General features: G+C 40.3%; 2 protein-coding genes across 4 annotated transcripts in view; one reads left to right on the top strand and one right to left on the bottom strand.

Moving 5' to 3' along the window:
- Positions 1 to 105: 105 nt before the first annotated feature.
- nmd3 (NMD3 ribosome export adaptor) lies at positions 106 to 9,711 on the bottom strand. Its single transcript, XM_029517869.1, has 16 exons — positions 9,609 to 9,711; positions 9,162 to 9,254; positions 8,293 to 8,427; positions 8,076 to 8,172; positions 7,218 to 7,298; positions 6,528 to 6,656; positions 5,623 to 5,713; positions 4,870 to 4,948; positions 4,255 to 4,351; positions 3,669 to 3,786; positions 1,986 to 2,131; positions 1,546 to 1,658; positions 1,380 to 1,452; positions 1,078 to 1,184; positions 768 to 838; positions 106 to 566 (listed from the first exon to the last, which is right to left on the bottom strand). Exons 2-16 carry the CDS (start codon positions 9,203 to 9,205, stop codon positions 433 to 435), a joined length of 1,515 nt encoding a protein of 504 aa, XP_029373729.1. The 5' UTR covers positions 9,206 to 9,254; positions 9,609 to 9,711; the 3' UTR covers positions 106 to 432.
- A 912-nt stretch (positions 9,712 to 10,623) lies between these two features.
- The window catches only part of ppm1lb (protein phosphatase, Mg2+/Mn2+ dependent, 1Lb), a 37,444-nt gene continuing 21,838 nt past the window's right edge, over positions 10,624 to 26,229 (top strand). The window contains exons 1-2 of one of the 3 annotated variants that reach the window (XM_029517337.1): positions 10,624 to 10,673; positions 11,063 to 12,059. In XM_029517337.1, the coding sequence (XP_029373197.1) occupies positions 11,661 to 12,059 (399 nt within the window). In that variant the 5' untranslated portion in view covers positions 10,624 to 10,673; positions 11,063 to 11,660. Of the gene's footprint in view, positions 10,936 to 10,959; positions 12,060 to 26,229 lie in introns of those variants that run through there. The other 2 variants (XM_029517336.1, XM_029517338.1) reach the window with 2 other exon arrangements.

The raw sequence follows: 26,229 nt of genomic DNA, 5'->3' as shown, positions 1-26,229 counted from the left end.
CACTTAAAATGTGGCTTTTTGTGGGCCTTAATTCCGTTTTTCTCAGAGGCCCAATGCTACCTCTAGTGGATTAGAACAGTAAAGAATTTAACAACAAATGTCTAATCCTCAAGCAGAAAGTATCCATAAGAGTAAATATTTATTTTAATATAGTGGATAAGGATTCCACTTTACTTCAAAAACTCTCTGTGACAAAGGTGAATAGAATATATGTTAATGTTGCAGGCCCAGTCAATGACCAGTTCAGTTTCATGACAGCACAGTCAGAAGAATAAATTCATTTCCAAATTAAAACATCATGTTTCAATGGTTTTATCAGTCTTAAAAATTACAGTTCAAACTTGGCGATGTATAATTTCATCACTGTATCGTGAGAAGACCTGTGTTTTCAAGGGTGAGATGTCAGTGCCACATAGGCAAGACGGCAACTGGTTAGTCTGTCATCATGTCAGCACCTTCTCCCCCGGTGGCATCTGAAAGGCTGAGTTCCTCCAGCATCTCCATCAAGGAGATACGTGGTGCACCATCATCATCAGTGTCACTCTCCACTGGGATCTTTGATGCGTCTGAAATACAAAAATTACTTTCTCATTCACTATACAACACATCAGCTATAACTAACTGCTTTGATTTCTATCAGGAACCTAAGCAGGCATTCACAGTAAACTAACCATAGTATGACACAGGAAATACAAATAAAACAGAAAGGCTGAAATCTCTTGAGATACTGATGTAGAATAAAAATTCTGCAGTGTCCAGCTGTTCACCTCTGTAGATGTTGACATTCTTCCTAAGAGACTCATCCTCTTCCAGGTCCTCCAGGAAGTCCTGGTATTGTCTGAGGACAGAGAAGCAGATTAAAAACCAAGCCCATTTGGCCAAGCATTATAAAAACACACACAGACCCCAAAAACCTACAGGATACATGGCATTCTTGGCACTCACATCAAACTATTCACCAATGAACTAAAAACAATGGCAGGTCTTTAGTCACCATTTCAGCTAAGTGTTTTCACATCTTGCCATCTTGCGGTTTTAATTCAGTCACTAGTGAATTGCATGAGTTGGACTTCTTACCTCTCATCATCTGTGTCCATACCATCACGGTCTTTGGACATCTCTTGCAGTTTCCAGTTCCTGCGCTTCACTCTTCTGGTGCGGTCATAGCTCTTCTTGATCAGCACCTATGAAAATTGACATTTTGCAAACTAAAACCACCATCTTCTTCATCATTTTCTGATGTGATTCAATGTGTGAATGAAGTATTTCATGCTGCCACTAGAGGTCAGTGTTAATCCAGTCAGCAACAAGCACTGGCAGTATTATATGAAGCCCAGGTCTGTGCACTGAAGATGTGAAGCAGTGCAGTTGAGTCTTACCACATCAGGAACATGATGAGGGTTCATCTTATTCAGGTACTCGTCATTGACGTTAGAATTGGCAAAGTCAAACCTGGACAGTTAAAAAAGGTAAAAGTGCCATAAAGTGTCAACATCGAAACTGTGCAGTCAATGAACAAACATCTTGTCAATGCTTCCCACTAACCCCAAAACCAGGTCTCCAATGTTCAGCAGGTGACCCAGGAATGTACGACAGTGATACTGCTGACTGGTATCCATCTCTGAAGTTTTCTGAACCCACACCTCAGCCAGTGTGTGCTGTAACCCACAACCAAACACACAGAGGAGGGAATATAAATTAAGTTTCAAGCCATTGGAAGAACATTATTCTTGTTCTCTTCCTCCAATTAGTTCCGACAGTTGCATCAATAATAATGGAAAACTGAGACAGATGAAAGAGAGAATGCCAACTCTGTTCCAACAAAGCATATTGCCTCCCTGTCACTGAAACAAACGCTGCTGTAGAATCCAGCGTACAGGTTCGGGGATAATTTAATGGTTCGCTATTGATTTTGCTTCCTAGAGAAGAACAATGTTCCTGCATAATGCAATCTGTTCTGCAACAACACACACATAGACGTTCACCTTATTGGACCTCAAGCCTGCTCCGGCACCGAGCTTCTGATCCCTGATGATGTCAATGTCCATGACAATGAACTCCTCCAGTTGCCGTGGGTTACAGAGGCTGTTGAAAGGATTACGCCAGTATGTGTTTCCATCCACCTCAGCAACTAAGAGGATGCAACGTAATCATGTATTTATTACTGCCCTTCAGGTGATGCATTTAGGCAGTCAGTCAAGAAGTGGGAGCACTAATTAAAAAGTGCCTCCTAAGTTTTCCTTGACAGTTAAAGCACTTGAAAAGTTAGGTAAGGAACCCTTTGATCCCTTGAAATGTGATACTAAGGTAAGTAAAAATCTGATTTTGCCGACTAATGTTTTTTCTTCTATTCAAATTCCAAACAATTCAGACAGGAATGATAGTTTTCCATCCACTGCAAATAAAGTGAATAAGATCCAACACGTTTTTTTAATACTTGAGTTACTTGCCTACTACGGCCTAAATCTGCTGAACAGAGCTCTACCTGCAGGCTGTTTCTGCTATTCTGTCTGCTCAAAAAAGCCTTCTATAACAAAAATAGCCTACTCTTTGAAGAGTAATTAAAAACGTGTGCGCTGTTTCCCAAATGTCAGAAATCTGTCGAGAAGTGCCTCAGCCTCTCATATCATGAGTGATTACACCGGATAGAGAGGAAACACATCATCACTAATTGTCACCACATTTGCATAGATTATAAAGCCCCCTGAATATGCTGACTTGGCTATGTCAGCAGGCATAATGCAAACTGGAAATGTTCTTTAATTTTTGTTGTGTCTCGCTTTATGCCGTGACTGGGAACAGAGGGGAGCTGTTAAACAACTATGAAAAACATGTGGTACACAGACAGAGGTCAATTTAGTGCAGCATTGAAGGGTTTCATTGAAGCAATGACGCTCAGTTACTCACAATGAGCACTTTTTTTTATAGGAACATTGTATTAATGCTGGACAGAGACTCATTTTCCTCTCAGACCAGCCCCAGTCCTTCATGGAATGGTTTCAGTAGGATGCTGGAAGATTTAGCTTGAGATCCTTCTCCATGCTCACGCTCTATTTGGGCCGATATTCTATCCTTTATATCATATAGTGCAATACATGCAATGCAATATATCTGTGCTGGACTATATCAACATATAACATTTTGGATATTGCCCAAGCAAAAAAAAAAAAAAAAAAAAAGAACACGACATAATATAGGTGAATTTCTCCTCCGCCCAGAATACTGTATGGAAAAAAACTAAAGTGCTACAAGTGCTGAAAACTAGATGAGACATGCATCCACTATTGCCATGAAAATCTGCCTGATGAAAACATCTGGCTAAGTAATTATCTTCTTTGAGAATCACATTTATGTAGGAGGAGAACCTATCCTGATTTTAGATGATCTCCCTTTTAGTGTCTTTACTAACTACGATATCCTGGAGTTTGTTTTATTTATTTTACCCTGATCCACTTCAGGTTGAGAAATTTGAGTTGATTTGATTTCAAATTTGCTTTGTGAAGGATCATTTGTCATAGATTTTTGAAATATGCATTTTAAATCAGAGTAATCATCAGCAACAATCAAACAGTGTGTACCAACTTCACAAGACCATAGTTATATTCAATTACAATTGGTTCAGCTGCCACTGAAGTTGTGAGAACTCAGCAGACAGTTGTCCTACTCACTTTGCAGGGTGTTTGGATCAATGAGGTGGATGGTGCTGGTGACACGGATGCATACACACACCTGACCCATATTCCCCAGGCTTTGAGCCAGACGTGGGGAAAGACACACAACGTTGTCCTGGAAAGAAGACAGCAGGGTGAAATGGAGGTCATAAGGACAGTAAGACTTTTGTCTATGCATTCAAATGTATGTATTTTCAGTTCTTTGTTTTCATACTTTGTCCTGTATGATCCCTGTCTTTCATGTACAGCTGTTTAAATCACAGAACTAAAGCCACACATCAAATTAGACTAAGCTTAGGTTTAATCATCAGTACATCAAGTTTCTTAAATGATTCATTTCACTTGCTGTTATCAAAAATAAACATTACAAGAAAGATTCTTGGCAAGCCTCACAATCCCATCTGCAAATCAATAGAAAATTTGACAGCTTTCTGACAACTATTTCACAAAACTAAGAATGTGGACAGTATGGGTGTGTATTGGCTTCAACAGTCAATCAACAGTTGATTTTTTTTTTTTTTGAGAGCAAAAAAAAAAAGCAAAGCTCTATGACAGAGTATTAGGAAGACAGATAGTTGCATACCTTGCAGACAGGTACAATCTCCACAGAGAAGGTACTCTTGTAGTTGTACGTGTTTGAATGGATGTCATGAGAGATGAGGCGCTGGGATGTCTTTGACCTTTAAAATGAAAACAAGATTCAGTCATCATTGTCCTCACAGGCGCCATTTAGAGATGCAGCAAAGTCCCTGTCCCAGTTAGACAAATCCTAAGAAAAAGGCTTGAATGCAACAGGATTATTGCTCGCATGAAAAAGACTTGGATATATTGCAGTTTAACTGAGCTGCTGGAGGCCATGTCGATTATAAAGCCACAAACACATTAATTACAAAAACTTTTAATCATCCAGAAATAGCATTTACAGCTTTTTCTTTACTGATGAAAACATGTGGAAAACAAATACTTTCACACATTCTTTGTTGATGTTTATTAGGAGATCAATCATTGAAAGCATATTTTCATAGCAACCATTTTTCCTCCACTATTTGCACAACATAAAACACAGGAGCTGACTCTAGATGGTCAAGATCAGTTTTACTACTGTAGGGGTTGTGTTCAGAATTTAAACATATGGAAATTAAAAAGGCAATACGAGTTAAGACTAGGCATCACAGGCACAGAGTGGAGCATCACCCACCTGCAGGGCACAGTGCATTGGAGGAAATCCACCATCTTCTGGGCATGTTGCTTGGAGCCATAGTAGAAATCAATCCCCTCTAAGAAAGGGGAGCAATAACATGAAACCCTCCACTATTCAATTCATCAAAGGAACACTTCACGGGTCATCACTGTTGCGGAATTCATATGCATCAGCACAACACACACAAGGGAGCAGACAATAACCAGAGAAAATATGGCAGCCACATGTTGTAACCTTTGTAAAGCTTATAAGTCCTGCCAAGAAGTGGACATGATTTAAAATATACTGTCAGGCTAAAACCCCAGAGCTGAGCTGTCATTCAGTGTAAAGCATGTGTGTCTGCGTGTGCACACAGTATGGGCTTTAGCATCTCTAAACAGGGTGCATTACAGCAATCTTGGATGGAATGCCTGCTCTGATTACAGGACACTGATTAGACGCACAATGCTTGCCCCTCTGAGGCCCATGTGGGGACAGCTGTATGAAGTGATTGGCGCCTGCGATATGCATGCATGGGCTGCTGTATGGTAGGGGAGGCAGTAATTAACACTCGACACATTATTATGTTCTGCTTAGTTCTAATCCACATTAGTGACGTTGGTGACAAAAGACAAGTTTCCTATTTTTCAGTGTAATTTCAGTTGGATTCACTGAGGAAAATATATGAATTCATATACTAACACACAAGAGAAAAAAAATAAAATAAAAAAATAAATGATAAATATATTAAATATGATGCCTTTGACCTACCATGGATTTCTTTGATGTTGAGGGCATTCTGGTGAAGCTTGTGCTTGAGGATGAGCTGTTCCAGATAGTAGAATGTCTTTTTATGAGCAGTCTGTAAAAAAAAAAAAAAGAAAAAACAAACAAACAAAAAACAACTCATTATTATCATATATAGATTCTTGCTGATCGCTCCAGCCCAAAGCCTCAATTATTTAAACTTTTACTAGTGCAATAACTGCAGAGTTTCTGCCATGACCAGTTTCCTTCTTTGACCTTTCAAAAATGCCCCGGGTAAAATCCTCTTTACCTGCAGCTATCACCATGCTCTGTTTTGTTTTTTGGCACAAATTGAAACTGGTAAAACTACATCCCTGGGACAGAGGGCTGCTGAGAAACAAGTAAGAACATGTAAACACTGGTGATCTTTCTACGCTGTTAAGTCAAACATGCAATTCAGCTGTTTCACAGTAAAGGTCTGTTAGTGAAGAGATATTACTTTGGCACTTAATGTGGCAGTGTTCAGTAATATGATCAGCATGATATCTTGGCTTAATTTAGAAAGGTCGCAACAGAGGATAGATGGTCTAAATCTAGACTTGGGCTGATTTCAGGTGTTTTAGGAGAGTTAAAATAATCAAGACAAACACCTTAGTATGAGCAAAGTATAGGCTCACATTTGGACTCAGATTTGAGGGTGCAGGAGTAAAAATATACTTGGCAAATTTTTTTTGTCATACAGGTTTTATATTTTTGTAGCCCTTTGCTAATTCTATTTACTTGCATGTACAATTTTGGCCCATTCTATGGACCATTCCCCCACCTGATAACTAAATATTCTGATTTTCTGAAAGTACTCACATTGAGAAGCAGAAATGGCATCAGTGAAACAAAAGAAGAAATAAACAAAAAGTTCAAATCAAACTCACCTTCTGTCTCACTTGCACCACAGCCTTCCAGAAGTCCTTGGCTTCCACACGATGGCAATCATCACACATCTGGGACTGGACGACAAACTCCACCACAAACACCTGTTGGAGAATGGCGCCATTCATCACCTGGAGAGGGAAAGGCAGCAAGCAGTTATACCATATGCTTTAACTGAATGCTGAACAGTCATATCTTTTGAGTGGAGAGTGTTTGCTTTTCATGTTTCTATCTCTGAGCCATTTCAAAAATACCTGACCACTATTATCTGAAGACTTTATTATAGAGACCTTCCAACAGCATTAACAAAGGATTTGTTTCCAGAAAGCACAGAGCTCAGATTCTCATGAAAGGTCAAGGAGATGAGATGACAGCCTCTGGCAACATTTCACCTTGCTTAAACACACATTCAACAACAGCCATCTCCGCTTTCAGTTTGTTCATACAAGTCTGGTGCATTTTTGATTCACAATGTCACAAACCTTACCGTGGATGGATGTACCCATTACACCGTGACATTAATATTTTCACATTTAAAAAAAGTTTTAATTCAAAAACACACTCCTTAGTACCAATTGCCCCTTGGAAAATATTCCACATGACCTTTAGTTAAAAAACATGTCTATCTCAGGTCACTTATCTGTTTAATTGTCATTTTCCCACACTTATCCCTTCCACTCTTCCTTTCTTACCTCTTTCTGTATAGTCAGTTTCATCTTAATCCTCTTGGAGTGTGGTTCTGTCCACAGGAAACCAGCATCAATAAGACGCACCTGCAAGAAAAGGAAAAATGTAAAATCCATAAAGCAGCATGACCTGTGATTAAATATTTAACTGTACTGTGATGGCCATGGGGCACAAAAGGGCTGAATGATGTAAAAGGAAAAAAATAATGAGGGGATTATATATAGCTGATATTGAAAAGGTGATAGGAGTCAAGATTTCAGTTGGAATAGTAATTTTTTCAAAGAAATACTGAAATAAAGGCATCAATAATAATAATAGTGGGTTTTTTGTAAAACAAGCATAATGTACAGATTATAATTCCTAGGATGGAGAATCCCTGTGGCACCACTATACTTCATTTATATTATGATGTGAAACAGTTTGTCTTTGCCAAAATAAATTACAGGCCCTGCAATGTGGATATTGCTCTTCATCTTATATTTTTTAGCTTTGGTGGAAATCCCAGCTATAACGACAACAAAGTATTATCACAATCTAATCCATGACAAAACCCCTGCAAAGAATACTGTACATAAAAAAATTATTTTCATTTTTTGTGTAAATATTGCTATAGGTGTTGACTCAACTTAAATTGTAAATAATGTCTAAATAAGAAAATTAATCCTTTGTATCGCAAGATACTCATTAATTTGTCACTGAAACTTTTTTTAAAGAAAACAATGTAAGAAGAATTACATAAATGAGTATACCTAATAAAAAAACTGTTTTGTATCAACATATGAATACCAAAGATTAGGAAAGAATGGCAAAACCTGGAATTTATACCCTCAATGATCATGAACACGTTTGGTTTGTCTACTCACTTTGTTCATAGAGCTCTTGAGTTTCTTAAGGCATAGTGCCAGCAGCTCCCTGGACTCCAGGGCACACTGCACCCAGGTGCCTGGAGGCTGTAAGTATCTGTATCAAAGCATAAGATGTAATTTCAAGCCTGAAAATCCTATTCTTCAGGACCATAGTTTCAGGAAACAATGATGCCATACATGTACATCTCACTTTAAAAAAATGCAGGAAACAAACCTTTCACACTGCTTGCAGAAGTGCACTGTGACTTGTTTGGGGATTCCTTCTGAGATGTCTACCTGAGTACGCAGGCAGGCAACACACATGTTCGCTGGGTTAGGAGGAATAGGTACGCCACAGGTACAGCACAGGCTGGAGACGAGCAAAGCAACATTAGTGAGACTTAGTGAAATTAATAAATTATCTGGCATTCCATACCACTGATTGAACAAAAGGTTTGCGCTCATTATTTTAGACAGTTCCAATAAAGACAACAGGCACAGCAAATTACTGCACATTAACTTACAAGAGATCATGGAAATGCCAAGAATATTTATACCTTTATTTTGTAAATATTATATCAATATTGACCTGTTGATGAGTTAAATTCAACCAATATTGAATGGTTTAGGAAATTAAAGAATTCAGACCTAGAATGCAAACAGCAATTGCCCCCCCCTCCTAAAAATAAAAGCAAAAAACAAAACAGAACAACCAAACTCATGTAACCTTTTCTCTCCCAGGAACTGTTATCAGTGCACCTTAATTAACTCTGGTTTCCTTTGTGCTAGCTTACTGTCTTACAATGCTAATATAAAGATGGCTTAAAACAGTTTCACATGAGTGAAATTCGTACTCTATTTGTGAAAACGCATTAATTTTCTTTCCTTAAACTGGGAGTCTGGAAAAGCTGTTCAAAACATAGATAAACTGACTTCTGTAAACTCAATAAAATATATAGTATTCAGGTTTACAAATTGAACTGAACTTAACTTTAGCTTTGGCAGCAACTACAAATGTGTGTTCCCTCTCGATAAACGCTTATGCGGCAGCACTTTCACAGAATACTGCAGGTTTCACGACATGAAAATATGTTTTTCACTTACATATTCCCCTGGCTGCTCGTGGCAGGAGCTTGCATATACTCCATTCTTCTAAAGTCGCCGTGTCAGTGCTTGTCGGTGGATTTTTGTGCAACTCTGTGGACCAAAAAAAGGCAGATTTAACTGGCTGAGCCAGCAGATTTGACAGGAGCAAATCTGGTTAGCCACTGTTAGCCTTCACAGACACGCTGGTTACTGCTAAGTGTTTATCAAACGGGAGATAAATAATATCACTTGCGTATACGTGCCCACTTGATAAGATAGAGGCACATGCATAAAAATTACATGATGAAATTGTGTTGCCTGGTGCTTCCAATGCTGTAGCAACAGTTAGCATTGGGGGCTAAATTACTACTACTGGTGAGTAATTCTTCAAGAAACAAGCACGCAGCATCAAACAAAACTTCTTATATCGTTTCGATGGGTAAAAGAGAGTCTGACAAAACTTACAGAAGCAATTTTTGTCCCACACTGTGAAATGTGGATCCCCCACGTTTTTCCCGACCAAGGAACGATACGAGGCACGGCGATGACGTCAACCGGACCCCAAGCCCCCGAGGCTTTCTTTGTGTGCCTGAATAAAAATATATATTTTTATCACATTTTAATAATAATAATAATAATAATAATAATAATAATAATAATAATAAAACAAAGACGATATTTATAATAAATGAAAAGAAAGTGCATCATAGTATACAAAAGACGGGGGTCTAAGATTATGTAGTCCAGGCTAAGGCAGCCAAGTCAATTAGGAAAATTTAAGGAAAATGGTTTTAGAGAATTTGGTCTCACAGGTATCAGGCCAGAACTTGGACAGTTAATATTAGGCAGAATTGCATATACCAGGAGACTTGTTTTTTGTTAAACACAAGATGTAGACCCTTACATCAAATGTTAACATTATATTGAAACAGTCTTGAATTTATTTGAATTAAATACATTAGATCAAGACTGTGTCTCTGTTACATCAAGAGGTCTGTAGTGTCAATACCAATTAATATTTAAGAACATTATTGTCAATGCATATTAATTTTTTATACATTTATTGTATTTATTGCTTTGGTATGAAATTCAAAGTCCACTTTTACTTGGTTTTGAAACTTTTTGAGACCTTTGATTTAACATTTGTTGTAATTCAATTCGTGTTATTTGTGAGCACCTGCTTTTTAGCACTTCTTTGGATGCATTCAGGTGCCACTGGAGCATCTCCAGTGAAACAGCATCCATTTGATAACTTCACTGAACTGTGGACTTGTGAACTGTGTGTGAAGTAGTTATGTTCTCGTTTTAAAACGAAATAGAGAGACGATTCAGAAACGATAATTCACACAACACTGGATGCACGAATCTCTGTAAACAGTACGGTGGCCGAGAAGTGCAAACCAACGTTACAACTCAGATTTTGTAATGTTGGTTTGCACCTCTCGGCCACCGTAAAACAGGACTCAGTTGTGCAACAGGTGACACTTGTGGTGTTGGCATGTTGAAGCTCTCTGACTCGATGTTTCTACTGTGTGTGAGCTTTTTGTTTGTTTGCTTGTTTTTAAAGCGAAACTCTTGCTAATTTGGGACTACCCTAATCATTAAATTAATAACTCAGTAGCAGCAGGCTACTCAAGCATGTGGTCTGACCAGAAAACGCTGGAAATAACCCGTCTATATTTGTTTGACTGAAGTCTAGTGTAAAGAGGACAAAAAAAAAAAAAAACCTTGAGGAGGTGTCTACGAAAGGCTAAAACGTTGCAAAGCAGATGCATTTTATACCGAACCCGTGGTAAAGTGAACGTAGCATCGCACTACATCGCACATCACGTACATTTCACTGATTCCTAATTTTGCTTTTATTATATCACTACATTGTGTGATCATGCTTTTCTTTTCCTTTACATTGCTGTACTTAGATGGGAGCAGCCGTCGGTGTGATGTGAGTCTGTGGTTTGTAGGACATGACGGACTGCACCTGAAGGCAGCACCACTGTGCGGAGTGGCAGCGGCGGAGAGTCGCAGTCAGTGTGGCAGCTGGGAATGTGAGGGCTCCGGCTCACACCGCTATTTTAGGGACTGTGAACGGTAACGGGGCCGCCCGGGAAGAGGCTCCGTTCATAGCCCAACGCGTTAGCTGGCTTCATTTGGCAACAAACGGGCTTCCTGTGTTTTCCGTCTGGGGCTGTCGGTGTTTTCGGACCGCATCATATGGTCAGCGGGCAGCGGCCGTCGGCGGCTCACTGCGGGGCTGCGTGAGAGAGGAACCGGCCGGAGCCCCGTTTGTTTGTTCAACAGCCCCTCACTTCCTGCATTTGAGTCCGGTTAAAGAAACAAAACACACTGAAGTATCAACGTTTTTTTTTTTCAGTCAACATATCCCGAATGTGAAAGGTTTGGTTAAATGTGCCCGTTTCTTCGCCGCCGAGCCGCTCACGTCAACGACGATGGACTGAAATCTGCGGCGGGGGCGACCGACACACAACCTGCCGCGATCTCCTGCATGTAAATAAATAAATGATAGAGGATACAATGACCCTGCTGTCGCTCTTAGGTCGGATAATGCGTTATTTTTTGCTCAGACCGGAGACCTTGTTCCTGCTGTGTATCAGCCTGGCTCTGTGGAGTTACTTCTTCCACACGGACGAAGTGAAGACCATCGTCAAGTCCAGCCGGGATGCGGTCAAGATGGTGAAGGGGAAAGTGGTGGAGATGATGCAGAACGAGCGCTTCGGCGGGCTGGACGTCCTGGACGCGGAGTTCTCCAAGACCTGGGAGTTCAAGAGCCACAACGTGGCCGTGTACTCCATCCAAGGCCGGCGAGACCACATGGAGGACAGGTTCCAGGTGCTCACCGACATGGTCAACAAGAGTCACCCGTCTATATTTGGGATTTTTGATGGCCACGGAGGAGAGGTGAGCAATAACATTGTGTGTGGAGGGTAAGGGGAGGTTACGGGCGATGTGTCCCCTGTGTGTCTTCCCCACAGACAGTCCGATTTACTCTTTGGATGTGAAATACATACAGAGGATTGAAGGTATCTAGGGGCCCAGAAAGTATGGCATTGGCATTTGGTCCAGGGGAAAGTGGGGGAGATTTTGCCAATACCTTTTCATTTCTAGTTTGGTTTTGTTTGCAAAACTACCCTCAAATTGTCACTACAGCCATGAGTCCAAAAAAGTGGAACAAGCCGGAACAGCAGTTGACAGCTGATATTTACTTAGTCTTGATCAAATCCCTTGTTTCCTTTTTTTGAGGGGGGGTTAAATTAGTAGTTAAATGTCAAATGTCACTTATTCCATAGAATGATTGATGTGATTTTTGAGTTATGAATATTGCAGGGCCACAAGCATCCCCCATTGATTATTCCACCTGCTAATTGAACATTGTGTTGTTGGGTTGTTGTTGTTTTTTTTTTCTCACCTGGTGTACAACCTGAACCCAATGTTGTTGAATAGAAATATAATTAAACACAAAGTCATGCATGAATGTGAGACATGTCACAGCAAAAATTAACAGAGATGTACTTAAACAGTAGGCTGAAGCAGCAGTTGGACCCACTTTAAGGTCCTTATCTTTTCATTTGATATTTTGCTTGAGTAGCCTGTATTACCTGACAAATCAGTAAAATTTCCACAAACCACATCAGGAAGAGTAAGGCCATGTAGGCAACTAAAAATCCACACTTGAGTATTTATTACTGAGAATTAATAGATGAGTGGAGAAATGGTCCACATAGCCGTCCTCTGCATTGGAGCTTTGCACACATAGTCACCCACACTTATGGTTTACTTCCAAATGGCAAGGGAACTGGATCTATTTACAACTTAATGCCATGCCAAAAAATATCCATCTCTCATGTTCTTTGGACAAAACAACATTTTTTAGGATGCAGACAGCATTGGTCTCATGGTCTAACAGGATTATAGCTGGAAGGAAACGGATGAATTTAAATCTGTGTGATTCAGAGGCATACACGCTGCCAGATGAGTACAATAATATGGAGTGGAGCATTTTTGAAGTGGGTCATTGATCACTGATCTACTGGTCACTTTCCACTCAAGCTGACTCATTGACAGCTTAGAAATCTCCTTTCTGTCAGCTTCCCTGGTGCAAACGCTGTGTTCACACAACACAAAGTGTGAACGCAGCGTTGAGCTGCGTGCAAACAAGGAAACTGCTTGACAAAGAAAGTCATGATGAGATTCTTTATAAAAAGTTGTCAGTTAAAGGGACAAAGAGCATTGAGATGATGCCACTGCTAGATGTGAGCATGAAAACAATGATTTACCATGAAGTCATGGCATGCTTAAACACTGGCATTGTGTCTTTGGACCGTGAGCTCGACTCATAGGATATAATTGATCTGACAGAGCAACATAGAAAGAAAGGCATTCAAACTGTAAGTGACAGGGTATCCCATTTTCTTCCTTCTCTTCTTGTACCTTAGCTATTGCACACTTTTTGATCAGGCAGTTGTGCTTTCGGTAGAGCTGCATGTTGTTTTTAGTCTGACAGTGACTGTCTTCACCATGAGTTAGATGGCTGTCGTCCAATAGCGGCTGAACGATAACATGCTAAAAATAGAGAGCCAAAGGCATAGAGGATAGCTGTTCTTTTAGGGGAAATTAAATTTTAGGCTGTGGTACTGACTGCTGTAGCTTTTTACCAAAAGTGGTCATTGGATTGTTTTCCCAAGCAGCCTTTTCCCCTATTCTTTTTTTTTTCTCTCAGTGGAGTCCCTTTTTAGAGACCAGTGCCCTAACCTGTTACCACACCTAAAGACTTTACGTCAAAAAGACTTGGATAAAATAAATAGTGCATAGGAGATATCTCTTTATAAATGTGATGGGAGAAGGGCAAAATGAGTGGGAGAGCAGCAATGGTTGGAGTAAGAAGAAGAGAAGGTTCAGATTTTCTCATGTAGGCGAGAGGCTGTTTTATCACTGCATGACCATAGGCAAGAGTTTGGTCTGTTTTTATGCCTACACCCTCTTTTGAAGTTTGTGAAATGGTTGCCAGACAGCAGCCTCCAGAGACAATGTTCTCTGTTTAGTGAATTTAGATTTTATTTAATTATTTATGTAGCCAGAGGGCATTGAATAAAGCAGAGGGAGCTGTACGGCTCAGGGCAACACCAAGAATACAACCGCCTCAGCTGGCTAGTTAGAAATCTGTCACTCACGTCCATGTTATACACTCACACACAAAACCCCATGTCAGAATTAAGTCAACAACTATCTAGCCTTTGAGAGTTTGCACTAGCATCAACAGTTGTCGTTTACAAACGTTGTAATGGACAGAAATTTCAAATACTGATGTATGAGTGTGTTAGCTAATTAGAGCAGTCATTCATTAAACCCACAAGGGAACAAGTAGTAGATCCACATGCAATTAGAGCTTCAATGGAATATTCTTCTGATTATCAATAAATCCGCCGATCATTTTCTCAGTTATTCCATCAAATGTTTTTTTCCTGCTTTCAAAAAACCAACTTGGTTACAGCCAATTTCCAAACTGGAGGCTTCAAAATGGCCGCTCTGAAAAGAAAAAAAGAAAAAAAGGGTGATATCATAGTGGGTTGACCCTTGTTCAGTACATGTTTATGTTTATGGAGCTAAGAGGTGATTAGCATAGCCTCAGCCATGTATGGTGTAGAGAGAGGTACATGGTGCAACTATTTCTTCATTAAATAAAATTAAATAAAATCCATACAAAAACAATGTCTGTTTTTGTATGGATTAAACAGACATGTATTTATTTATATATATATATATATATATATATATATATATATATGCACACACACACACACACACATATATGTAATTAGCAGTGTCTGGGTATTATGCTAACATAGGCAAACAGGAGGTTAGAAGGTTGAGAAAGAAAGTTAAATCCCCGACCCTATCACTGTTTTACTGCCTCACTGGAACCAATAACTTTACTGGCGATAAATCATTAGTCAGTGCCAGATAGCATCTGGGAGTCTCTTCTTGTTTCTCTATCTCTCAGCACCAGACACCCATCAATGCAAATTCAAATTTCAGAGTGTTTAAAATCAGTGTTTAATGTGAACATATCCATCAGCAGCCCCAGTCATATCAAATGTTGCCTCAGTGAGGGAATTTATCTGTTAAATGGAGATTGATTTTTAGCTGACGCATTGGCATAACCTGCATGAAAGTGATAACTTTGGGCTCTCCGTCCATATTACAGCAACATGAGCCATTTTTTTCCTTAGTGACATGTAGAAACTCTGTTGTACCCAACTCCCCCCGCCTCACTGATGGGCTTTGGCCTCAGGTGTTGAACAATTACTGTAACTTTATAGGACAGAAAAGAGATTTACTGTGGGCCTATTCAACTCGAGTGCAGAGGCTGCTTTTCTCTCTGTTATCGCTCTTTTTGGTTTTTGTTCAGGTTGTCTTTTCTTCCCTCCTTCATGTCGTTTTGAGCAGTGGTGATTGTGACTGGTTAGTGATTGATTAACTGTCACAAAAGTAATGGGAGATTGCAGAGTAAAAGAGAAAAAAAGTGACCATCTACAGAAGGAGCATCTCTGTCTATATTTAGCTCCACATTTTTTCTTATGTGACCTTTTCTTCATATTGAGGCTGAATCAACTTTCCATTTTCACCATCATTATACATTTCTTGAATTGCAAAGTAGACAGGGCTTTAGAGTGATTGAAGAAGCTCTTCCTCTTTTCAAAATGAAAGACGTTTTATCGTCAGAAAGGTCAGTGTTTGAAACTGAAGTATTTTAATACGTTCATGTGCATGTTTTGAATTACTACAGAAGGGGTTGTTGGGTTATGTAGTTTCGATACAAAGCAGTCTGAATTCCTCCTGAGCTCCCTCTCAGTAGAGCGATGAAAGAAAGAGCTGGCATGTGACTAATTGCACTGTTGGCATTACAGGATTAGAGAGAGAGCAAATGAAGAGGGAGGGGTGTGGGAAGACCAAGGACAGCAATATCTGCCTGACTCTATGAATATTTATATGTGTGAGAGAAAAGATGACTCTTATTTTGGACATTGAGGGTCCACACAAAGTTGAGGGGCAGTATTGTTTTATCTGCTTGAAAGATAACTTCATTGTGAGATTGCAATGCCAAAGGACTGCTGAGACCAGACACCTACGTCGCATCTTCAAACACTGCCATCAGCATCTTTGTGTAACAGATTTAACAGGCACTCATGATATTTGCCATTTACTCAGTAAATTAAATTGTGAAACCCTTAAAGTTTTAACAATCAATCATTTATTATTGACAATAAATAGTGTGATTGTGACTTTTTCTCTGCTCTGTGGGACAGTGAACATGATTTTGAACATAGCAGAGTATTCAGCAGTAAAAGAGCAACATTTTCCCGTTACTGTGGAGCGACACAGATCTAAAAGAGGAGCTCATAATGGACCTACATTCAGCCAGTGGGCAAAAACAAGAGTCTAGAGAAAAGCTAATACTGCCCCTTAACTGCTGGAATTGTGTTTACCAACAGGTTTGCCTTATCAATATTTGAAATAACTGTCTCTGCCAAATTCAATCTGCATAATGGTACATCGGGGAGCCTGTATATTCTCCATCAGGCTCAGACTGAGGCGACAACAGCAGACGTGTCCTAGAATAGGACACTTTTAAACTGGAAACTGCTGGTGCTAGGAGGAATTCCTCCTAGCACCAGCAGTTTACTCTGCACTTTGACTATACTAGGCAAAAACACTGACTCTGAGTAAAATTATTTTAGAAAAATCTGTAAAAATGCTCATTACCACAGATTCACTCCTTTACCTACTTCGGTCACCTTGGTATGAGCTGGCGGCCAGCATTTCAGCCTTTCTTTGATGTTACGTGAAGCAAGAAGTGGAAAACACACCAGAGGTCATGTTCTGCTGGAAAACACTTGTGCAGTAGAGAGGAGACCAGAGAGCTTGAGGGTTCTGCCAAAACGTCTTCTGACCTTTTGGTAATTTATCCCCAGTTGGGGGGGGGGGCGGGTTTATTTCTCTTGTAGTGAGGGGGCTGTCAGGGAAAGACTGAGGAGTGAAGTCACAGAGTGAAACACAGCAAATAAATGGATGAATGAGGGCTGTTGCCCGTCAAGAAACCTAAATGTTTAGCCCTAGAGTAAACATTTGTAATCTCTTCTTCTCCACTGTCATCCTGCCTTCCATAAAATAAATGTGAGTCTCATTCAGAAATCTCTTGACTGTAATGTTATTTTTTTGCCTCTATAGGTCTTATATTTAAATATTCTGCTTGCGGTCAAAGATAACAATATTCAGTTGGTTAATAAGAACATGCACCTTACTAGTTGGATAGGTGTGCGTGTATGTTTTTGAGATGGGCTTGTATGTGTGTTTGCCAACAGCATGTAGCACTAGATAAGAGTACCTTCTTCAGCCTCAGTGTCAGTGAGCTGTCCTTCCCTGTTGGCAGTAGCTGCTCAATAATTTAACACCCTCTCTGTTAAACACTTTCTGCTAAAACCCCCTGACTAAATATATACCCACCTTCGATCAGAAGGAAGCCACAAGGTTATTGTTCACGCGTACACACACACACTGGTGTCACATCACAACACATCACACCACTTCTCATCACATCGCATCACATATCTCTGTGAATGTGGATTTTTGTGAGGGGAGCTCCTGACTTAAAAGCTCCTCTCTCAGCAGGGCTGGTAACGGAGCAGTTTTGTTTGCATACAACCCCCCACCCCCCCCACCCCCGTCACCCGCCATTACTTAGCTTTCTCCCATTTCCCCCTCCTCTCCCTGTTTGTGTCCTGCCCTCTCTGTGGTGGTTGGCACTTTATAAATGGACGACAAAAGCTCAATCTCCAAAGCCATGTCAAATTTCTGCCCCCACCCCACTTCAAGCAACCCATCCGACATAGATGCAAAGTGGTGCAATGTACTAAGCCCTGTGTTGTCTATTTTTAATGCCAAGCATGATTTCGTATGTTGGAAACTTAGGTTTAAAATCCAATTGGAGATCTTGAAAAGCTGCAAGTGTGGTTCTGAATGCATAATGTTCACCTACAGCAGTGATATATTTGTCCATACAAAGCAACACTATAAGATTGTCAGTCTTTTTTTTTTTCCCCTGTATATTTTTTAGCACGTAGCTGATTATTCATTCTTTCAAATTCTGCTTACCCATTTCCAGGTCCCAGGGGGTGCTAGAGCAAATCCCAGCTCACATTGGGTGAGAGTGGGGTACACTCTGGGCAGGTCACCAGTCCATCACAGGGCCAACACACAGAGACAGACAGAGACAAACAACCACTCACTCACACTCAGATCTACGGACAATTTAGAGTCACCAATCAACCCAAACATGATATCTGTGGGCAGTGGGAGGAAACCCATGCAGGCTTGGAGAGAACATTCAAACTCTGCACAGGAACGCCCCAGGCCTGGGAATAGAACCCATGATCTTCTTTTTGTGGGGCAACAGCGCCAACCAGTTATCTACTGCACAACCCTGTAGCCCAGTCTAAATCTAATCCCGTGGTTGGACATGACTGGGTTTGTCTTTATAATTTACACTGTGTTTTGAAAGGAGGACAGACTTCACAAAAACTGCATTATATAAGATGCTGATAGGAAAGAATGCTTGTACAGTAACTTCTACGATTCTGAATCCAACTAGCAGTATACATCTATTTACAAGTGCCACGATTGCTTTGGCTGTATGTGATTGAGAAAATAGATGAGTCAGTTGCAGTTTGCCTGATCGCTGTCTTGGCAGTGGAGAGCAGCAGGAGAAGAATGTTGGCTTGGAGAAGGTGGCAAGTCGCAGCTGCTCAGAGTTAGCAACATTGGTGTGATTGTGTGTGCAAATAGACTACACTTTGATTTTTCAAGCACTCACAGTTGTGGCTCTTCCTCTCTCCACACTGGCCAGATGGGCCTGTGGGTAGGGCAGGTGCATCCTAATAAATGGAAACAAGCCTCCTGGTTGTATTTGTATGCCACTGCCTTTTATCAGTTTATATGCCTGGAAGTTAGATGTACCCACTGAGATCGTTTTGAAATTTCTAAATCCTCTCATAAAATATATTTCATGGTTTACTTTTCAGTTGGAGAAGGAGCTTTCTATTCAAACATTCTTGAATGTTTGCTTCTGCCCACATTTGTGAATATGTTTATAGTTAAAATGCTAGAGCTGGTCTGCTGCACACGTGTGCTGCACAGTCTTCCAGACATCAATCCATCCACACAGAAAGAATGCAGCCAATGAGTGTTATATATCTGGACATGGTTTTTATTCACTGAAAGAGCTATGAGCTACATGTCTTGAAATACACTCTGTGGTGAACAGATCCTGAGCTAGGTTGTCTTTAATTTACATTGCAATGAAAGCTCACAGGATAAGAAAAAGGAATGGGCTCCATGCTATGTCATTAATTTGTGCTTGTGATTAAAATTGGGAGGAAGAGGCATCTCATGTGCACGTTAACATGTGTTTGATATGGACATTCTCAGGAAGTGTGATTGTTTGCATTCCAGGCTCTTGATGGATCTGTGCCATCTATTGGAGATTATGGCTATTTGAGATTTATGATCATAATTTTTTTATATATATAATTTTCATAAGAGTTTTGTTTTCCCATGTTGTTAACCCTTTTTTATTGGGAGTAGTTAGTTTAGGGGTTGTTTGGTTGAGGTTTTTGGTGAACCATCAGTGAATGAAAGGAAAAAGCTAAGATACGAAGAATCAGATTTAGAGTTATTTGCAGGCAGACCAAAGATGAGAACAATGTTTTACAGCAACCACAATAAATAAATGTAATCTTTCAACAGGATTTCAAGTTGACTCCAATCTGTATTTGTCTGACCTTTTTATTACTGTCAAAAATATCAACAGCGGCTAAAGGCCACAAGCACCAAGCAGTGTAAACGCTTCAATAATCTCAAGCACAGATAGAATATCTACTGGCAGCCAGAGTTTAATGATTGAGACCCCCACAGGTACTGCTGGCCCTACTCGGGAAAGAAATGAGTTGTTCACCTGGTCACCTGGTCAGACCCAAGCGTCATATGCTGTCATATGCATTCTTCTGCTTGCGTCAATTGTTTTAGTTATCACGTTAAAAATTATACCATGTAATTAAAAATGAAATTCACATGTAAGTAATACAGATGCAATACCATATAAATGGTGAGTGCTTATGAATATAAATGACACCGTTTAAAATCTTCTTTTTTTTTACACTCCAAAGTAATAGTGAACAATTTGGCCATTTCCTAAAAAAACAAAAACAAAAAAGTCCTCATTTTAAGCAGGTTTTCTCGTAATATATATAGCCTATTATTATGTGGTCTGAAATAATTTTACATACATATTTCATTGGCATATATATATATATACACTTGATACAGACTTGGTCTGCTCGATCTATATTTTTCTCATATTGCTGCAACAGGTTATTGCAATATAGGGTGTCATGGTGGCTTCCTTAAAACCGTAGTCCTAAACACAGTAGCCTGGCTTTGAGTCCAACCTTTGACCCTTTGCTGTATATCATCCCCCACTCACTCTCTCTCTCTCTCTCTGACTTTACCTTTGGAGCAAATGACTCAAAAAACAAATAACTTAAGATTTTTGCAGGCATATAAGTGCAACTGTAGACATCCACAGACATTGATGCTCTACGAAGACAACAGAAACCTATCTCAAATCCAGCATGTGTTTGGTAAATGAGTCTTGGTTTAAGGAGCTTTGCAGCCTGTGTCTGTGTCTGTGCTGAGGGTTATGTGCTGGTGATGGCTCAGGGTGGATAGGAAGTTGAGAGGCAGATAAGCAGGGATGTTAATTGATTACTGTGCTGCAGTGGAAGCTTACAGTGATATGAGCTAATGCTAACAGCTCAAGGCTCTTAGAGTCCTTGCTCACTTCCTGAGAGCATCTCTATGCCAAAGCTAAAAGGAGTAGGAAAGGCAGAAGGGCAGATTAGATTTACACTAATCCCACTGGGGAGATTGGGACTTTGTTTTCTCCATGGATTCAGTATCTTTTTTTCCATTCTCCTTATCCCCTCCAATGAAGTCTTCTTTCACTTCCTGTTGGACTTGTCATTATATATTTAGATTCACCTTCTTTGTAGTAGGTGTGTTTAGACATCCAGCACCAGCAAGTGCTGGTCATCCAGAGAAGCCTGCATGCAAGCCCCTGTTCCTGAGTTGATTTGCTGGTCTTATCCAGCATCAGAACTGGCAGCCATAATTAGAGCTGTGCAGTGAAGTAGAGATGCTTTATTGAGGGTGAGAGAGGAGGAAAGTGGTGGCATGGGAGGACAGAGCCCTCAGTCGGGGCAGGACAGAGGGGGAGAGATGCTGAGGGTGTAATAGAGGAATTGACAAGACAGTGGAGGAATAAAAACAAGAATGGAAGAGGGATCTATAAGTTGCTGGTAGGATGACAGGAAAAAATGTGCTTTTTTTCTATGAAGATTGGGCTAAAAACACGGATGCTGAGAAGTGATGCCTTGCCCATGGCCTCAAATTTTCCCAGGCCTGCAGCATAAATCTGGCCTTGAGGACACTAGAGTGAAGATTGTGTGGATTCAGAGGCAAATAGAGCCTGTGTGGAGCAAACAGTTGACAGAAAGAGCCTGAACATACTGTACTGTAACTGTTATTCAACCTTTGAATTACATTCTTCCTGAAATGCCAGTGGAGCTTTTTGGTCTTTTGATCATAAGTCTATCAGAGTGAGGTCCATGACACCATGGGGTAGTTCCTCCCCCAAGAAAGCATGACATACTTTTCCACCTCTTTTCTTCAGTTTTTCAGCTTCTCTTTCACACTTGCTCTCTGTCTCCCCTGACCTTTACCCACAGTAACTGTCTCTGTTTTTTCTCCTCTTCTCCTACCTCCTCATCCACTCCCTCCCTTCCATCCTGCCTACTCACATCTTCTCTCATTTTGCTCATTCTGATCCTTTTGTTCTCAGAAATTAAAATCTGCCATTCACCCTGAGCATGTGAGGTCAGTGCTGGTGTGTGTGTAAGTGAAAGAAAGATTATCTTGATTATTCCTTTGAATCACTGCTGATTAAACCTGCTGCTGAAAATACATTATGGTAAAATGTGATACTAATATATTACTGTCGGTGTATACTCTGCTCATTCGTATCAGCTGTCACTAATTAATGTTAATTCTGACAGACTTAAATTTAACTTGACCAAGATTGGTTCTTCAGCCACTGTTAACAGATGCTCGGTTACACTTCTCTCAAATCAGAAATGAAATTTTTCCTTAGTTTGTGCAGAAAAAGAGGTCTTCCAGATTGTTTGTATACCATGAATGTAAATTTAATCTGGTAAATGTCTTCTCTCATCCATTTACCAAGGAAAAACATAAAAACCCTGTTTGTGTTTGTACGAGTCCTTTATGCCAATGGGGTAAAACCATCTTGGAGCAAACACAGTTATAAGGAGTCTTTTCTGCTTTTCTTCATATTTTCTCTGACCTTTCACTCTGTTACCTCATATATACAGCTCTCTTTGTTTCGGTGTATCCATTTTTCAATTCTCCTTTGCTTCTTCTGTCTCTCTCCTGTTCCTCCTTCCTCCAACCCCTCATCCCTCACTGCAGAGTCACCTTATCACTCTGCAGTCTGTCTGACTTATTTATCACTGCTCTGAAATATTAAAGAGTCTGCTGCCTCTAGTCCTGAGGGAAGTCCACGACAACACCTTCATTCACACAAACACATACACACACACACACAACCTAAATCAAAAGTCTTTTGAAGATGGCAGACCCTCTGAAGCACTACACTGTGCACAAACCACCTGTTGTCTTGTCGGTTTAGAGTCCTCCTCCTTTCTGAGAGACTGACAGACTGAACACAGACCCTCATCAAATTCTGCTCTTTTCACAATTTCAGCTCCCATGCCCTGTCAGAAAGGCCATGGGCACATATGAACATTTCACTGCCAGTCTGTTGGTACACATGCTAAATCCATGACCCCAGTTATCAGCTGAATGAGAACAATGTCTTGATTCATATAAGCTGTTATCAAAACTTCATGTAATGGCTTTGTGGAAGTCTTAATTGAAACGGAAAAGGTCCAGCTTCTGTCAGTCAGTATGTCATTCTGAAAGAGGTCAACGTGTTCACTAGCTGAAGTGTTTGATAGATACTCAAACAGTGGATCTTCTGCAACCCTTCCCTCCAGCATCGCTTTAAAGCCGGATTTGGTTCAGCTGATGGGGGGGGGGGGACCCACTACATCTTATACTCACATCTCTCACATTTTTGAGATTCTGTGCATTGAGCCTGTAAAGCGCCTCCCAAGTCAACTGAACCTGGCTCAAGGCTTCAAAATTTTCAATGCCTTGGAAATCCTCAAATGGTACTACAGTTGCTAAATCCACATTTTTCTGCAGTTAATATGACACAATGCATAGACAGCCTGATGGGCATTGCCCACACACCCACACAAACATATATAGAGAGAAGCACACAGGTTCATGCTAGCTTCCTCTCTTACTAGGCAGTCCTTTGGGGGACAGTGGTGTCTAAGGCTGGAAATACTGAGCAGGCCAAAGTGGAGTGGGTCTGCTCCATGATGGTACTGCACCTGCTGTGGAAACTGGGCTGCTTTGGAGACCCATGGCCTGAAGCCTGCTGGCTTTGCCACTTGCCTGCAGCCCTCTCTCACCAGGCGGACACAACAAATGTACAAGCTGTCAAGAGCTAGCAACCAAACAGTGAACAAAAATGTTTAAAAATATTTTAATCTAAAATTATTCCCTACATGGGTCAGCTTGTTCAGCATATATGCGTTGATTAAATTTATTAGCTGGACAATATGAATGCTGAGTTGTTGGAAAATTTTCACTATCATATTGAACATAGCCAGCTTGAAAGGCCAAAGTGTTGTTTTGAGCTGGAATGGGCACCATTTTGGATTATTTTGGAAAGTGGGAACTGGATTTGGTTGTTGGCTCCAAATCCTGCCCTCATTATTTTGTATGGAACTTGGCTGTGTCATAGTTTTGAGCCATCATGGAATGGCATGTGTCATCATCACCACCTAATCATCTGTCATTATACCGTTTACCACTATCTGAATCTGAGGGAAGTTGAAGCCATAAAGGAAAAAGAACATCAGAGGTGTAAATTGATGATTAGTTGGTTGTGTTGCTTCCAAAGACCACCTGATTCAGGTTCAGTTCAAAGAATAACACAACAGGACACAGTGATGCAGGATCAGATATTTGTTTCTGAGAGATATTTGTTACTCTCAACCAGTATCCTCTGTGCCAGAGTCTGTGAATAGATGGCTCAGTCTCCCACAAGCCTGTCACACAGACTGATGTGGTGCAGGATCTACCGCTGTCTCTGTCCTTGTATCTGGCATGACTCACATATTGAAAGTAGCTACTTTGCTTTAGTATTCTTTTGCTCGTTTTTCTCAGCCCTATTCCTCTGTATCATTCATATATTCATCAGGTTCTTCCATATGGTTTTTCTCCTTGACATGCACACAACAAGGCAATGCACTGATCAGGGTGGGCTTTTTTCTTTCTGATGAACAGCCTGTTATTTGACCCCTCTTTTTGTGTTGCCAATGAGTGGTCAGCAGGAGAGTGGGCAGATTTGGTGTTGCACAATCTTGTGATGAACTGTATGTGTGTGTCATGCACACATCCATGTGGGCTTTGTTGAAGCAATTCTATTTTTGTGTCAATCTTTGGCTTTGTTTTTTTTATTTCCTATGTCTAATCAGGCTGCCAGAGGAAGCACTTTGTAATTAACAGAATAAATGTAACATCTGTCTCCTGAGTGAGACTGTGACAGTGAGAGTGAGTGGGTGAGGTAAAGAGAGCGAGGAGGATATAGATGCACCAGAATAGTATAAATAGGCGGAGGGGCTCTGAAAGACGGTATAGTTGGGAGCTGGTACAGGAGGATAATGTAAAGGTGTGAGAAGGAAGGCGCCATTCCGCTGACACCAGTGGCTGCTGTGTTATTAAAATTAAAAGTCATACGTTTATTCACACATGCATCTCCTGCAAAGTAAATCAGCAGGTGTCAAGGTGTCGCTCTGTTACTTATTTATGCGTGCCCCAATTACAGGCCCCACGCCTGCTGCTGCTCAACATGCTGTATGTGTGTATGGAAATTAGGCGCATGTGAAATATGGGATGCTTATTTTGTGCCATATGTCCACTGTTGGCTCATATTTTATTGTGCAGTGTTGTTTAATTGAAAGACTTTTTGTACCAAGGGAGCCAGCTGTATGGAGATGAGAGCGATCATGAATGGATGGACGCAGTAAGGGATGAATGGAGTCCAGGAAGCTGTTGACTCAGGATGGCGGAAGCAGCTCTTGGCAATTGTGTGACTGTGCTGCAGTGTCTTGTGGTGACAAGAGTCTTTCAGAATGAAAACTACTGTGCACATCAAGTGTCCTAACTGAAAGAATAAACTCATGAAACAAATAGCTGATATAAAGAAAATGATATGGCAACTATGGTGATAAGCAGATAATTATTTTTACAAGAGAAATAGCTATCAAGATGTAATGAGTCAATGTTTTTTTTTTGGAGGGGGGGTATCATATTTGATATTGAACTGGTTGTACTGGGCAAATTAAAAATTTAACTGAAAATGGACATATTGTTTATTAAAAATAATTCAATAGTGTAGCAGAGGTAAAATGTAATATAGGTCAAATGAATTAAGCATTGCCATGGGAAAAATTTCTCATGATTTTGGTTTACTCTAAGAATATGGGTCATTTTTTATATAAGATATATAATTTTCTTGTATTCCATTTGAAGTAGAATTTCACAAAGTAATGACAGTCAAGTTGTTTTTGAAAATGTGGTCACCTTGTGTGACTTTTTGTAAAATGATCGATAGGCGTGAGTGTTTACATTCATTCTCAAGAAACTTGTTATGCAGCTCGATTTGCAGTTCAGAAAAGGTGAGGATAGTCCTCAAAAACATTAATAAAGCAACGTTCCATCTTGTCCTGAAGATATAATCAGATATAATGAAAAAGAAAGAGTGTGTGTGTGTGTGTGTGTGTGTGCGTGCGTGCGCGTGCGT

Source organism: Echeneis naucrates, chromosome 13 (genome assembly GCF_900963305.1).
Source record: "Echeneis naucrates chromosome 13, fEcheNa1.1, whole genome shotgun sequence".
In the NCBI taxonomy this organism is placed as follows: domain Eukaryota; kingdom Metazoa; phylum Chordata; class Actinopteri; order Carangiformes; family Echeneidae; genus Echeneis; species Echeneis naucrates.
The sequence above is the reverse complement of the archived record's forward strand: the minus strand, read 5'-3'. Positions and strand labels throughout refer to the sequence as shown.

Bases quoted from the DNA above. Each gene is read 5' to 3' on its own strand.
- nmd3 (XM_029517869.1), bottom strand. From the start codon at position 9,205: ATGGAGTATATGCAAGCTCCTGCCACGAGCAGCCAGGGGAATAT. The intron at 7,299-8,075 runs GTGAGTAGACAA...CTTTTCTTGCAG, and splicing joins TCAAGAGCTCTATGAACAAA to GTGCGTCTTATTGATGCTGG. The intron at 1,453-1,545 runs GTTAGTGGGAAG...TTAACTGTCCAG, and splicing joins ATTGGAGACCTGGTTTTGGG to GTTTGACTTTGCCAATTCTA.